This window comes from Plasmopara halstedii, assembly GCF_900000015.1.
Source record: "Plasmopara halstedii genome assembly, contig: Scaffold_323, whole genome shotgun sequence".
Classification (NCBI taxonomy): domain Eukaryota; phylum Oomycota; class Peronosporomycetes; order Peronosporales; family Peronosporaceae; genus Plasmopara; species Plasmopara halstedii.
This window is the reverse complement of record NW_020187244.1, coordinates 954803-970294: the sequence shown is the minus strand read 5'-3', so window position 1 is coordinate 970294 and position 15492 is coordinate 954803. Positions and strand designations below refer to the sequence as shown.

The 15492-nt window shown below is 46.4% G+C and overlaps 6 protein-coding genes across 6 annotated transcripts; 2 read left to right on the top strand and 4 right to left on the bottom strand.

Annotated features, from left to right (window-relative positions):
• Nucleotides 1-259: 259 nt before the first annotated feature.
• Nucleotides 260-1541, bottom strand: PHALS_08688 (uncharacterized protein; the record flags this gene model as incomplete). Its single annotated transcript, XM_024724083.1, has 10 exons — nucleotides 260-267; nucleotides 333-384; nucleotides 496-513; nucleotides 597-679; nucleotides 765-768; nucleotides 995-1019; nucleotides 1099-1131; nucleotides 1269-1276; nucleotides 1341-1427; nucleotides 1524-1541. 10 exons carry the CDS (start codon nucleotides 1539-1541, stop codon nucleotides 260-262), a joined length of 336 nt encoding a protein of 111 aa, XP_024574995.1.
• Nucleotides 1542-2877: 1336 nt separating this feature from the next.
• PHALS_08687 (uncharacterized protein) lies at nucleotides 2878-3338 on the top strand (the record flags this gene model as incomplete). Its single annotated transcript, XM_024724082.1, has 3 exons — nucleotides 2878-3074; nucleotides 3192-3252; nucleotides 3321-3338. The coding sequence occupies 3 exons, from the start codon at nucleotides 2878-2880 to the stop codon at nucleotides 3336-3338; spliced, it is 276 nt and encodes a 91-aa protein (XP_024574994.1).
• An 858-nt stretch (nucleotides 3339-4196) lies between these two features.
• On the bottom strand, nucleotides 4197-5223 carry PHALS_08686 (Putative 4-mercaptohistidine N1-methyltranferase, OvoA C-terminal domain; the record flags this gene model as incomplete). Its single annotated transcript, XM_024724080.1, has 4 exons — nucleotides 4197-4531; nucleotides 4606-4798; nucleotides 4873-5048; nucleotides 5121-5223. 4 exons carry the CDS (start codon nucleotides 5221-5223, stop codon nucleotides 4197-4199), a joined length of 807 nt encoding a protein of 268 aa, XP_024574993.1.
• Nucleotides 5224-5912: 689 nt separating this feature from the next.
• Nucleotides 5913-7230, top strand: PHALS_08685 (ck1 ck1 ck1-d protein kinase; the record flags this gene model as incomplete). The annotated part of the gene is made up of 2 exons (XM_024724079.1): nucleotides 5913-6123; nucleotides 6206-7230. The coding sequence occupies 2 exons, from the start codon at nucleotides 5913-5915 to the stop codon at nucleotides 7228-7230; spliced, it is 1236 nt and encodes a 411-aa protein (XP_024574992.1).
• A 545-nt stretch (nucleotides 7231-7775) lies between these two features.
• Nucleotides 7776-8800, bottom strand: PHALS_08684 (uncharacterized protein; the record flags this gene model as incomplete). Its single annotated transcript, XM_024724078.1, has 4 exons — nucleotides 7776-8252; nucleotides 8309-8401; nucleotides 8469-8729; nucleotides 8789-8800. 4 exons carry the CDS (start codon nucleotides 8798-8800, stop codon nucleotides 7776-7778), a joined length of 843 nt encoding a protein of 280 aa, XP_024574991.1.
• A 241-nt stretch (nucleotides 8801-9041) lies between these two features.
• Nucleotides 9042-9434, bottom strand: PHALS_08683 (zinc finger protein; the record flags this gene model as incomplete). The annotated part of the gene is made up of 1 exon (XM_024724077.1): nucleotides 9042-9434. The coding sequence occupies one exon, from the start codon at nucleotides 9432-9434 to the stop codon at nucleotides 9042-9044; it is 393 nt and encodes a 130-aa protein (XP_024574990.1).
• Nucleotides 9435-15492: the final 6058 nt, after the last annotated feature.

Genomic DNA, 15492 nt, shown 5'->3' with positions numbered 1-15492 from the left:
ATACATTAGCTGAACTCTCTAGATGCAATCTTTACTAAAAGATCAAATAAAAGCAAAACTGTAATATTGTTTTGGAATTGTTCTATCTTAATGTCTTTCAATCATGAGGACATTATAAAAATTTGTGGAAGAAAAGATCGTTGTCCCATTGCTCAGTATTATCAGTTTACGTCTACAAACTAGCTCTGCTAATACCGTCATCAATATTTGTTGTGGCTTTTGTCGGGTTTGCCTCCTCTTTTTATGGATAAGATTGTCATCACGGGTCTAGATGGTATTTCTTGAATTACTATTAGGCTCTAGTCGCCACGGGTCTCTTATATATCATTTACCTGGATTGATCATTAGCTTCACAAGCATTCCAGCTTGTGTAGCAGCTTTGAACTACAGTAGAAGCAAGTTCAGTTTAAGCAAAGATTCCTCGTATGGGTGGAGACAAACTTGTTTTCACTGAGAGGCCTCATTTTCGAAGGTGCATTGTCGTAAATTCATTACTCGCATTACTTGCTTGATCTATATCAGGAGGATTGCAACAGCAAGCACATTATAAATATCATTTGAATCATACTGCTGTCAGCTAAATATTTTCTACTCACTTGATTGGTTTGCCGTAAAGTCAAATCAGCGTCCACTTTAGCAAATGAGTTTATTCTCTTGGCTGCTTGACGACATAGACAGACTTGACCAACCGAAATTAGAAAGAAATGTCTTGCTCTAATCATTCCGCCACTGTTTGATAAAAATTAACTTTTTACAGCCCCTACCTCTCTAGTAGAACGTCATCGATGATATTGACCGTTCTTGGCTCATATAAACTAATGTTACGAAGCTCGGATGCTTTGGTCCGTCACCCGAACCCATTCCACGCAAATTCAGCAGCTTCATTTGCATATGCCGATAATATCATCGTGCTTGCAGTTCAGTGTAACCAATATATCGGCGCATATCCTCAATCGCTGCAATCACGTATTTCAAGAAGCATCGTTGCAAATACCACTTCCAAGAATATATATATTTGCCTAAAATTTCGTCAAATTCCATAAATTTGTCATATTATAAGAGATTCTCTCGTAAATTGTCCAACCCCGCATCATGGACCTTTCGTGATGGCTTTTGATAAATTCCAAGGTTCTACAATGCAAATTACCCTTCTTCAAATTCGAGTCTCTTGACACTTCAGTTGTAAAGTATCAGCGCGCATCGTGTAGATCTAATCTCTCAGCCCCGCGTAGCTGTGACTTGCCTCCATACTATCGTTTTCATATTACTGATATGGCTAAAGCAGAGATGGAGTAGACATAATACGACCCTGCAATCCTAATTTAATGGTTCGTCCTGACCTTTGACTGCGGCGACGACCCAGCTGACCACATAGACTCTCTAAGTGCATCACTGTCATCAAGCTGGTTTGTACAATCGATATTTTTCTAAATAAGGAACAAGAAAATATATAATTTATACAGAACCATTTCACAGATAAGGCGATAGTCTTGTCGCACATAAAGTATGTGGGAATATCGTACCGATAGACTGATATTCATGCCTTGCTGGTGCTGCTCGCGTAGCTTATTTAATGTGTGACGTGACGTTTGGTTTAGTAGCCATCAAAAATGCTGTGGGTTACGACTTGTCGTTTATAGATGAATGCCACCGACGGCATTCATAAAGGTGCATTCTGGGATGCTCGTTGAAGGTTATTTTGAATCTAAGTGATTAAAAGGTTCTGTTGAGCACCTGAAAAGAAAATTTCTGTATGAAGCCCGTGGGATACATAGCCAAATTTTACCACTTTCAAGCGTTGCAGAGTAAAAGTAAAACGATTTTATTATACCTGTCTAACTAATACATTATTCATGTGTTCGTTTAAATTTGCTGACAAGGCTAAATGTACGCTTATGAAGCCAGATTTCCTACATCATGTGTTTTAGTTTTGAAAATTCGTACATGTGTCATTTATATTTTATGGGATGGCTGCACTGACTATAATTTAACTTCTTCTCTGCTCAAATCAGGCATCAGCTTGAATCAAAAAAGCTCTGAGCTCATATTTGATGCTGATGCAGTGCTCGAATATTTTAAATACGATCCCAACCCTTTTCGCCTCTCTTAATGACTATCTTTTCTTTCTTCTTACATATATTTTAACAGATTGACTTTAGCTGGAACTTCAGCCGAATAATTACTTATTGGCTGCTGTTTGAAAAATTGTGGTGGATAATAGGTGAGTAGGCAGATGTGTGCTCAATCTTGTCGCTAAGCTTTACGAGAATTCTTGTTATTTGAGGTCTATGAATATGATGCGATATACAACAAATGTCTCGTTTTTCGTGTGGTAGAGAACGATGATAGGCTTGAAATGATTGAGCCGTGAGCAATCGGGGTACAGAGCTTGGTTATCATACACTCATATGCGTGTGGGGTGTCGATTTAACAGAGGTAATTGTTTCAGACGGCAACTTATTTCGACGCAGATATAGCAGCATAAGTTGCCACCAACAACCGATAAAGAGACACTTTTAGTGGCATTCAATTTTCTAGTTTGACGGGTGTCCATTGTTTTCACGATAGACTGATTGATTTGCACAAAAATATATGCTGTCACTGCCGAAATACCGGTAGTGTTCTAGGTTGGTTGGTGCTCGTCGAAATTCTTCTTTTCTATGTCAGCCTAATGTCAAGTACGCAAAGCCAAAAAAGGCGCGGAGAAGAGAAGCGAGTGCATTTTTGCTGTCTCAGTTCCTCCTTTTCTCATCGAGAAAACGGCAAGTCATTGCGACGAGGGACTGTGTGCCCCAGATAGTCCCCCTCAGCCAGACATCGTAAGACGGGCAGCAGGAAGGCTTGGAAGAAAAAACGGCTTATTACCCTGCAGCAGTTATGGCCATGATGCTAGATGACAGAGCCAATGCAAATGACGAGCGTGGTCGCGCCATCGTGCAGACACTGGCGGTCGTTGTGGAATCAATGGTGCATGCTAGCGATCGTATGCCAATAGGCTACTACCACAAAACAAAGTTTGAGGCTTTTCGTGCACCAGGAATCTCGGTGTCTGACTATCTCGCGCGCATTCATAAGTACGCCAGTTGCAGTCCCGAGTGTTTCGTGCTTGCACTCGTGTACATGGACCGTTTGCATCAAATGCAAGGGTTTGTTCTTACTGAGCTTAATGTGCACCGTGTTGTCATCACAAGCGTTGTGCTAGCAGCCAAGTTTTTCGACGACCACTATTTTAACAATGCCTACTACGCTAAGGTGGGTGGTGTGCCATGCCCCGAAATGAATGAGCTTGAAGTTGAGTATCTGCTCCTTATTAACTTTAGCCTACACGTGAGTTGTGAAACGTATGCACGGTATTACAACGAATTGGCCAACCACTACATGTACACGCGCGTCCGTAATTCGTCACTGCCGTATTCTCCATATTACCAGATGCGCCATTTCGTAGCTGCTGATCCGCAGCACGAAGGTCAGCTTGTGTACGTGATTGAAAGCTACCCAAAAGTGCCACCTGCTCAAGAAATCCGGCGCAGCCACCCGTCGCTGCTGCACCATAACCATCAATCACATCAAATGGCCGCCATACACCACCACCGTCGAACAGCAGAAGATGGTGATAGTGTTGTAACGGGTGCAGGAAATTTAACAGCCACAGGAAACAGCAATAACGGGATTGCTTGCACGAAGTCAAGTCGATCGTCTGGCCAAAAAAGGAGAAGTGCTGTTGCGCTAGGGGTTAATGCTTAACAACGTCAGCGAAGCGGTTACTTGTTCGAGTCGTAAGGGGTATAAGACTCGATTTACATGCAGAAACATCGTACTTTTGATGCAATGTGTGGACAAAGAGCATGCAGGTCTGTAAGATGGCAAAAATCGAGTCGATGTAGTCACCCATCGGCTAATTGCAGCATTAGCATTGGTGTGGTACAGTGTGGCACTTCTAGTCCAAAGGTAGCAAGTGTGCCATACGCACGGACCGTGTGTCGAGCTTTCTTCGGTTCCTAAGCATACGGCTCTCATTCAATATAGCAACTCGCTGGCTGTGTAGTCAGTTAATAGTTTCTTAGTATATGCTGCAACTTTTCCATGCACGAAGTTTTATGGTTTCGAAAGGTGAAAAGCCACACATGTTGAAAAGCTGGCTGGTAACATGATAGGTATCGCACGCGCAGAACTACACAAAGATGAAGTGATATCAACTATTTCCGCTTCCAAAAGCTGCCGTCAGATACGCCCCATTGATACTTGCGCTCATGCTCGCGAATCATAAATGGGTAGTCACGGCGTTCAATCAAGTCGAAGTTCCTTGAGAGAATTTTTTTGATATCATTGAAGCTTTCAACGGGTTTACCGTCTGCGCCACAGACACCGCCAATCCATTTGTCCTTGGTCGTGTACTCCTCTAGCCACGAATATGGGCTTACGAGAACGAGAATACCGTCAGAGTTGATAAATTCGCTAATTTTGGTCAAAAAAATCTTAGGTTCCGGCAGGCGACACAACAGATTTATAGCCAATACTGCATCAAACTTTCCTGCAGGAGAAAAGAACAGTGGATGTCAAACTTGCATGATCACTTCATGTGTGCTGCAACTTCTACCCAATTACCGAGAGAAGGGGAAAGATTGCACGCATCCCCTTGAAAAAAATCCACATGATCTGGCTTGGCACCAGCAGGTAGCTTCGCCCAACGTACCTCGAAGATGTCTCCTTGAATGTGTGCTTTATACTCCACAATTCCTTTCTCTTTCATGGCCTTGGCTGCATTCGCAAAGTGCCGGGAAAAATCGATCCCGATAACCTTCAATATAATTACAAACGAGCAATAACATCAGCTAATTGTACCCTCGCGCTTTCTCGAACGTCATTCCACACCTCGTCATAATACTTGCTAAGCTCAAACGTGGCCCGTCCCACTGCGCAGCCGAGATCCAGACCACGACCGCGCTGAGATAAGTTTGATAATTTTGAGCAGCGCTCAACAATCCGCGGCAAGAACTGCAGTGCGTCCAAAGGGGCGAAGTCGTAGGGAACAATCGTTGACGGCTCCTCTACAAATTTAGAGCATGTCATCGTTATGAGCTGTATAACTCAACATCGTGAAGCGCCCAAAACCAGTGCACCGTAGTGGAATTGAAGATATTCGTGCACAGCACACTCAGTTTCGTAGATAGCTGAGCCGCTCGCGGTCGTACTACGCACGCACGCAAGAGCTTTGGCTGACATGGTGGATACGACGAGGAACTCGTTAAGTACGATGGTTTGGTTGTGATCCACTTCAATTCAAGCCAGTCGCTTTGGGCTCATGCCGGTCCCAAATCCGGTTCGGCCTAAACGAATTTGAGCAAAGAAGAATTACGATTTATATTTTCTAAAGAACATTATAATCATAAGTACAGTTTAAATCATATCACTGTTAGGCGAAGTTGCGTTAAGCCTTATTCTACAGCATTTAGGCTCTAGCTTTGAAATTAGCTAGCTTAAGAAATAATATAAAAGAGGCCTTAAAAAGGCTATAGAGAATTTTGATATCCATGTGGGCAAAGTTAGAGCCTGCAAACTGGGCAGTAATATTTGGGTCGTTCCGTCGTAAATTACTCTTTTCTTTTTCTGGACCGAGCCGTCGTCACCCCCTGTTTCTTTCTTCCCAGCGAGCATTAGCCAGTGCGCGCTCCTCGCATCGGAACACGTAAGTAGCTTGCCAGGATTTTTTTAATGCGGCGATAGGTTGCCAGTACTACAAGCTACATGATTTAGTCCACCCTCGGAGTTGTATTATGAAAACTTATTCGGGAACCGCGGGGGGGCGTCCAAAATCGTGCCTTTCCTAGCAAAACTAACATATTACTTGTGTGTGATATTCTCCCTTTTGTAGTCTCAATCACCCATAGTTTCCATTTGACCGACGCATGAGAATGTCTCATCATCGTGAGAGCGCGTTGGAGCTGCGAGTCGGCAAGAAGTTTCGCCTGGGCCGCAAAATCGGCAGCGGTTCATTTGGAGACATTTATCTTGGCACCAATATGACCTCTGGCGAAGAGGTTGGCATAAAGCTAGAGTCTGTCAAGAGTAAACATCCTCAGCTACTCTACGAGTCGAAAATCTACAAGATACTTTCCGGCGGATGTGCGTATAATTTACCCTGTCTTTCGCAAGTTTGCCCTAAATTTTGCTCATACGGAATGCATTGTCTTTCTGTTTCTTACAGTGGGTGTCCCAAGCTTGCGATGGTTTGGTGTCGAGGGAGAATACAACGTAATGGTGATTGATTTATTAGGTCCGTCGCTTGAAGACCTTTTCAACTATTGTGGTCGCCGTTTCCAGCTCAAGACCGTGCTAATGATTGCGGATCAATTGCTGTGTCGCCTCGAGTATTGTCACGCAAAGAATTTTATTCATCGAGATGTCAAGCCCGACAACTTTCTGATAGGTTTGGGGAAACGTGCTCAGATTGTCCACATCATTGATTTTGGTCTTGCTAAAAAGTATCGCGACCCTCGGACGCACCAGCATATTCCTTACCGTGAAAATAAGAATCTTACGGGCACGGCTCGTTACGCCTCTATTAATACTCACGTGGGAATTGAGCAAAGTCGTCGTGATGACTTGGAGTCACTTGGCTACGTTTACATGTATTTCATCCGCGGCAGTTTGCCCTGGCAAGGTCTTAAGGCAAATACGAAGAAGCAGAAATACGAGAAAATCATGGAAAAGAAAATGAATACACCCATTGAGGTGCTCTGCAAGGGCTACCCGGCAGAATTTCGTGCCTATTTCGAGTACTGCCGCGCCTTGCGCTTTGATGACAAACCCGATTACGCTTATCTGAAGCGTTTATTCAAGGAGCTATTCTTTCGCAAAGGCTTTCAATTTGACGCAATGTTTGACTGGACGGTTTTGAATCTGCGCAGTGGTCGTCGAGAGCGTGGCACTAGTGGGGAGGCAGAGCGCAGCGCTCGTGCTGACTCACGCCAGGAAGTCGCTCGTGCGGATTCGCGCCAAGATGCTTCTCGTGATGGCCGTCAAGTCACGCCGCAGGGTCGTCCTTACGTTCGTGACGAGGCAAAGGAGGGTGAAGCACAACAACTGGCGCAGCAGTCACACCGTTCGGCTGGTTATCGTGATGATCGACAGGCGGCTATGGATCAAGGATTTCCTGCTCCGCGTGTGACCGCGGGTGCTAGCCGCGAAGCTCTGAGTGAAGCCAAGCCGATGAGTCGACAACGCTACTAAGCAGGTGGTGGGGTATGGGAATTTTGGTGCTGTCGCCGTCAAGTTTTCGGTGGTGACAATTGCTTTCCCTGCCTTAGGCCTTGATGTGTTTTTTGGAAATTGTTATCGTCCCAAGATTGATGACATTTGCTCAAGACCGCGAATCAAAAACTGAAAAATGGATGGAAATTGCTGACAATTGCGACGAGAACTGATGAGGGCGATGACGGTGCTATCTGATGAAGCAGAAATCTAGCCAAAGGAAAAGAGATGACAAACGAAAAGTCCTGAGGGCTACTTACGGGAATGGAAGAGGAGGATTAGACGACAATGTCTGATGTCCTGAGGACTTTGTAGTTGTAGTGAGAATGAAGAAGAAAAAAAAGGAATGAGAGTAAGTTGATGGAATGCTTGCAACAACGATACGCCATTCATTACGCCTGTGAATAATGAACAGGTTAGTCCATATTTGTGGTGATGGAAGCTGCATTTGGATTTGATGAGACCGCAACGAAGTGATTATGCGTTGAGCTCACTTATATAGTTTGTGTGCTAGATCGCAATCCTTATTCAAAGTTCCTTTTCTCATGTGTCTGATAAATAAATTTATCATCAATTTGTGTGCCTAGTTTGGAAGTATGTCGCGCAGGGCGGATGTTTTCCATGTCGACGACCTTTGCAGCGCTTTGGCGTCGTATTCGGCGGTATAATGTGTTGTTAGTGCGAGCAGAAATAACTCGATCAGTCTTCTCCAAGCGGTAATCTCCAAGATTGTATATATGAATGCCCATGTCTTGAATTGATTTCATACGATTATAGTGACGATTAACGCTTGAGTAGACTTGACGCTCATGCTTTGAGCGAATGCCGAAGATAAATGGAACTAGATGTTGCTGGAAAACATCAACTTCATTCTTAAATGTATAATAGCGAAGAAGATCCTTTTGTTTGGCAACCATCACGTCCGATATATTGGCAAGTCCCATAAGATAGGCGGCATCTTCCATTTGCCGTATTTCAGCATTTTTGGCTGCTTCAAATTTCTAACAATTCAAAAAAGCTTAAATTTACTTACAATTGATTTTATAACCAAACATACCATTGATTCCACCTCTTTTAGCAACTTTTGATATGCGTGGACCACGGGCTTTGCATCAAGTCTATCCGCACGGCTGCTTCCTCTGTGGGCGATCTATATCGTCACGAGCGTGATTAAAATTTAACGATTGAGAAAAAAGCGGCGACATGAGCGAAGATACCTTTGATGGGTGTGAAGGAGCAAGGTGTTGGGGCTTTTTTGGCACTGCTGAAATAATCGAGTATGGTGACCTGAATGGGTCGTGGCGAAGCATCCCATTCGCTAGGCAACTGGGATCGTACGAAATTTCTCGAGTCGCAATTGGATGTGCTGAGTGATGAAGCGCCTTGGCATTTTGAAGCTGTTTCTTAGAGAAATTAACTTCCACCGGTGTTGCAGGCGTGATGTTACTCCATGGACTAACTGCAGCAATCTGAAGCAGCTATACCAGGATAACATCAGCTACTATCAAACCCGACAGACATGAGCATTACGTTACACTTGGTTGGACATCATCATATGTGTAACATTTTTGGCTGTGTGCCTGGGTTTTTGTCATGTCGAGTACGTGCGTATTGCGTTAACGAAATGGTTTACTACGCTGCTTTTTCCTAGACCCAGTCATAAACATAAACGAAGGTTGTACTAAACTTAGCTTACAGAAGTTTTTTGGCAAATCTAAAGTGGTACGCACGACAGATACAATAAAGATCTATTTCAATTTGAACCCATGACTCTGCATTAAACCAATAACTTAAAGGTCGTCCATCATGTCTGTCTGTTTTTGATGCGCCAATTTGTAGGTTTCAATGCCCTTGCCAGCGGCTTGATTTGCTTCGTTTTGCGTGTACTGCTTTTGTGCAACATCTTTTAATCTTCGCTTATGTACTTTGGTTTTTAAGTGCACGTCACGAGTCTTGGAATCGATAAAGTGGCGCCCACATGGCGTACAATAAAACTGGCCCAGCCCTGGTAGGTCTTCGTCCTCCTCAAAATTCGTAGTCTTACCAGTCATCTTCTCAACACGAAGATCATCTTGGATCTGGTCGATATCGCGTGCGCGATTTTTTGTGGCATGACCACGCTTGTACTGCTTTTTCTTCGCGTGAGCGCGCGCCCTGCCTGCTCCGGGCCTACCAGTGCCCATGATCAAATGCTAAAGTTAATTATGTAGCAAAAAAAGCAACCATCTGACATAGTGATTGGGAGTCATTATACACCAATCATAATCAGAATGGCAGCCTGTTGCAAAATTTGTGAAGATATCAATTTATTGTATAAATATGTACGCTAAGAATACTCGCAATTCCAGTCTTATAACTGCGCTGTTAAAGATGATATTTGAGGAAAAGTCCAATTCTTGCATGTTGCGGCATCTTGCCGTAACACGACACGATATGATATCAAATGCTTTGAGGTTGGAATCTGCTCAATAATTACTAAAATGTCAGCCATTTCAATGCGTAGTTTTGGTACCAAACAACTTATTAATTAATTTTGCAACCAGCAGCTAAAATGGCTCCAACTAAGCACTACAGTGGGGCTGTCGTAGCTCTTAGCTAAGAGTAAGCTAAGCTAACGTCACCGACCTTACGTGCTATACTAGAGCCAGTACGAGTGTAGCGGATCGCAATCCGATTACTCCAAGAGCACCCAGAACCTTAACCCAAGGCAAATAAACTCTTCAGTTCATAATGTTTACTGTATTTTTTTATTGCGGCAGAGTTGCCTATATCTAAATATATAGGTTTTCCTTGTTGAATAGTAAAGCCTAGTTAAAATGCATAGCTACTGGCGGTCCCGCCACGTAGTGGCATCTTTTAACATCTAGCCATGGTCATACCATTTTGTGTGACCCACCCATTCATACCAGGGTACGTGTAACCCCGTTACACTCTCCCCCATCAAATTTGAGAATACCCGCAATTCACATTTTTTAACTGTCGCCTCGTATGATGCTCACGTGTCTGAGACACCTTAACGTCCTCCGGACCTTCTTCACGCATTCTTTGCTCAATGAGCTATGAAAAAAACGCCTGCGGGCAGAGCCATTCTTTGTGGCGCAACTCCGAACAGTATGTCCGTGACTTCAAAGAAAGCGCATCCCAAACTCTCTTTAAGCCGGGCTGAGCACATTGCGCCAGCCACGGGCGACGAATATTTTCGTCGAGGATTCGGGGAAGTCGAATACGAGTCGGATACCCCTTTCCCAGATGGGAAGAAGAGGAGGACGAGCTGCGCCAACGGCTCGACATGAGCCCTGCTCAAACCATGCGGACACCGTGTCCCTTTCCTAACCTCTCGACTTCCGAGGGAAGTGGCATCATTACCAATCGCCTCGACGAGGCACAGGAGCAGCTGTTGGAGGCTGCCCAGAGGGCGGCTCTTATGCGCTCGCATCAATAGTCGGGCCTAGCCCTCGTATGGAATACGGCTGCCGCTCGGCGGACCCGCCACTTAAGCAAAAGACGCGATCACTCTATCGTTGTCCGTCGACATAGTCGGACCCTCGGCCACTACATAAGCTGAGCTTGACCAACAAAAAGCTTTCCGAGTTTGCTTTTTGTTACCTCATGGGATCTCAATAGATAGGTACTGCGGTCCACTTTGCGTTCAAAGAAGAGGCGCTCCTGTACCAGCAAAGCAGACGATTTCTGTGGTGTTCGCCTTTGGCGAAACTGCTGTAGATGATGATGTTTTTTAGCAATGGGTGCAGCGGCGCCAGAAACTTTTCTCGCTGTCCAACTTACAGCAAAGCCACATAGAGGTGGACGTGCGCGAGTAACGCCATCTTCAGTTCGAGTTTGCTAAACTCAAGGTGCATCGCCGACTTCCTTCGAATTTTTTCCCTGAGACGCTTATGATCAAAAGGATCATGACGCTCCGCGTCGTTGTGCGCCCCGCGCTTCTCGGCAGTATCCGTGGAAGCCGAAGGGCCATGAGGTGAGCTGAAGCTGTGGCCCTGAGCTGCTGTGGTCGTAGACTCAACAATGTGAGCGACCACAGAGCTCGCGGGAGCGTGATGGAGTAATTCAAACGTCAAGTCTTGCCGATGTGGCACCTCAAATTCCCAAGAGTTCTTGAAGTCTGGGTATCCTCGCCACTACACGAGATACTGGGTTTGACTCTGTCAACGACGTTGACCTACGAAACGTTCCACGTGATAGTGGACGCCACCGTTCTTGTCAAGAAGAATCGGCGGCGGACGATGACGACTTGGTCGATCGGCGTCCGGTGACTCGCGATGCTTTTCGAGCTCTTTGGGACAATATCCGTCGTCATCGTGGCTCCGCTGAGAACCATGCCGATGCTGCATACCGCTGTGAGGAAGACGCAAGAGCTAGGAGCAGGTTGTGCACCGACTCTCACGTCGAGGACTATCGCGCTCTGTCAGAACGGCTCCTAGCCGTCGAGCAGACAAATGCGTCACTTCGTGCGACGGTGTGGCTCTTGGCGCCGTCGGAAACGAAAATCGTTGCGCTTCGTGCTCAAAACCAGTTGCTGGTTCAGCTTCTGGGTAATCGAGCATCTGTGGGCGCCGCCTCGGCGCCAACGCTTCAGCGTTCACATGCGCCAGATCCCGGTACAGCTTAAACAAGCCCACATAAAAACACCGGGTGGGTGCGCATCCTTCTCGGAAGGCTCAGCGTATAAGCAAAGCCCCGCTTGACATAACCTTAAAAAGTCCAATAAACATTGGTCGGAACCTTGTCTTAGACACAGCAGAAACTGAATGTGTAGGAAGGTTTTTCGCAAAAATTGAACCAGGTCTCAGATCTCAACGTATTTAAGGAAAATTCCGCTTTCACCGTCTGCATATTTGTTCTGCATATCTTGGCTTTCAGCCGAGCATATCATAAGACACTCAGTCAGGTAGACAGGAAGTCATCGACTTTTTGACGGATAGTGAGAGGGTTGACATCAGCTAGCCGTTCGGCTATTCCTCCCCAACCATGCCCTGAGCCATGGGATGGTGGCGTCAGCGGGACGCGAGGATGATAGAGCCCGTTTACGTAAAACGGTGCGTAGCCAGTAAACGCTTGCAATACATTGTTCAGAGCAAACTTCACAAGTGGCAGTATGGCGCCCCAGCGCCTCAATGTCTCTGCGCAGACGCTGCAAAAGACTTTGTCAACAACGCTATTCACGCGCTCACTTTGACAAACGATTTGCGGATGACGCCCGCTGTTGACAATGCCCAGCACCCTGATGACTGTCGACCAAACCTTCCCAGTGAAGCGTGGATCTCTGTCCGAGGCAATTGACTCATGTAGTCCATGTTGTCAAAAAACACAATCTACGGGCACCGTCGCTGTACCGACACCGTCAATGGTGTCAACCCGACGCAAGATGAGTTATCTTGGTCAAACGGTCCACAAAGACCACCACACCCGTGTTGCCCGCCGAGACCTTCGGCAGGCCAAACACAAAGTCTATACTCATGAGCTGCAAATACTCAGATGGTACCGGTAAACTGGACAGCGGCGCAGCCAAATTCGGAAAAGATTTCATCCTTTGACACGTCCCACACGTGCGCACATATGTGCTCGTCCATTGGACCACCAGTAGTGGCAGCTCACAGAGCAGTAGTTCTTCTCACGACTGAGATGAACACTAAAGGGGCGTTGTGGGCCGCATCGAGATACGCTCATTCAAAATCTCGTCGTGTGGAGATTCAATCCGCGGTGTATTCGTCGAATCGGTGCTATAATACAGCAACCTTACTCAACGAATATCGGTGTAATCGTGCGCGCAATCGCGACGACAACTTCTTGTCCGAGATTACAAACGCCTTGCTCCTGAAATCCCGTAGCAGCGCTACGCACATAAAATCACCCGCGTATGCGGCGCTAACTGACGACGTCACCGCTGTGACATTAGCAAGCTCGTTATCCGGTCTGCGCAACAACCCATCAGCCAAAACATTCTGCTTTCCTGGTTTATACTTCACCTCAAAGATATATTCTGCAAAAAAGAGCTTCCAGGCTTTCCTATGCGAGAGGTGAGGCGGCTGAGTCGCAGTGCGTGGTGACACGTGATCTGTGTAGATCATAGTTCTAACTGTGGGGAAACTTGTCACCTTCGAGCTGGTGTCCCCTGCGCAAGGCGCGTCAAGGTTCATCGAACTGACATCCCACTTCTCACCAGTCTTCTGGTTTGTCTCGGGAAATCGACAACACCCAGAAGGCGCGGGGTGCCTTACTCGGAATAAAAAAATTTCTGTTGAACCTCGAAGAGGTAGCGGTCAGCAAGGACTAGCCCCGAAGAGCTCCGTGTTCTTGAACATGGAACGTGTATGCAAGCCGGGCTTGCTGGTCGTGAAAGCAACCGTGAAAGACTTATGCAAGATCCTAATTGACTCCGGGGCGCCGGGCAATTACGCTCGACGCTCCACAATGGAAGGAAGTCGGCTGTATGCTGAGGCGCTGGAAGCGCGATTGAGTAACACCGTCACTGTTGCCTTAGCAACAGGGAGTTGTGTCACTGTGCTGACGGTCCTTGCTGACTTCGGTGTCATGTTTCTTGACTTTGATAGCGTGAAACGTTGCGTGGCCTTAGACTTGGATTCTTGGTATGACCTCATCCTTGGTATGGCATGGTAAAAGCACCGTGAGTCATGGATTGATTGGAGGTCGAAGACCTTGGGCGCTACGCGCACGTCTCCTGGTGGACCATTGGTGAGTCATGAATCCACCTCTGCTATGAGACAGAAGCGCTATTGGCGCGGGATATTGACCGGGATGGTCAACCTGCTGGAGATCGATGTTTCCTACACCGAAGATGTATCGGACAGGAGTCGCGAGCATGGCTTGTGGGCTGAAAGTGAAGTGACACGTGTTTCACTGAGAGCTGCTTAATTAGTGGAGCATTTGCTGCATGCCAAGAGTGGCATGGTCGGACGAGGACTGATATATCTTGGGGAAGACCCTTCAGATGCGCGTGAGATGGTACGTTATTCGCTGGACGAAGACTACGGATCTAGCAGCTCGTCGTCGGATGTTGCTACAACATCAAGACTCCGGTGGAACGGAGAAGGCGGAGACTAGACGATGCTAAGTGCGTGTTCCACTGGTCTCATCAAAACATGAAACCTATGTGGAGAGGCAACGGCGACGCCGTATGTTATCTGCAAGACGCAAACTTGACCCAGAATGTGTCTACTGTCTACGATAGCGCACAGCTATACACCCTCGTCAGCAGTATGACGGCGGACGAAGACAGCGACGTCATTCCAGGCTATTTCTGCAGTAAATGCTCTTCTTGAGCTGGACGAATTATCCTTCAGATATTTTGGCAGTGCCTTGAAGTCAGATGACTTACCCGACGTGGTCATTATACGACTAGACGAGAAGATCAACTAGCGGGTGCTACTGGATGAATCTGCACTGGGGGACACCAAGCGGGTGCTAAACGCACAAAGTAGATTTTTGATTTTAATGAATCCTTTGGATCCGTACTATTCTTTGGTAAACGACTCCAAGACGTCGTCTCCAAAGACCCGCCGTCGGTCCTAACTCCGGACCGAGGTATGCGTCATGACATGACCCGAATCCGGTAACCAAACACTGCGAAACACGCCAATGGCCCCTGCCCAAAGAGCAGTGTGATGTCATTGACGCCTTCTCCGTGCGAAGCACGAGGCTGAAACGGTGCGTGTGAACAAGTTTCCCTATTCAACACGCACGTTTTGTGCCCGGATGCCAAACGGCAAGTGGCGTATCGTTCTCACTTACGATAAGCTCAACGCTGCCACAATTCCAGCTCAGATACCGATTCTAAGAAAGGATTTTCTGAAGAACAATATGGTTGGCTGTACAAAGTACAGTGCAATCGACTTGGTCGATGAGTATTACCAATTGCTCATGAGAGCGAGTGATTTTTCGCTAACAGCGGTGAATCTACGAGAGGGATGCTGTAGGGGTGGCTGGTGATCCCCCAAGGGCTGTTAAATGCACCACCAACATTTAACCGTCTTGAGACGCAATTGTTTGAGCCCCATTGGGCGTATGCACAGACATACTTCGACGACATCTTCGTCCATAGTCGTGCGGGGCACGGTAGAACAGATGAGAAAAGTCACATCTTTCATTTTAGAGCGGTACTCGAGTGCATGCGCACGAACAGTACGCCAATGCAGACAAGTGCATCTTTGGCGCAGAAGAGATTCCCTTTTCAAGGGGCTTCATTCGAAAGCGTGACCTTCA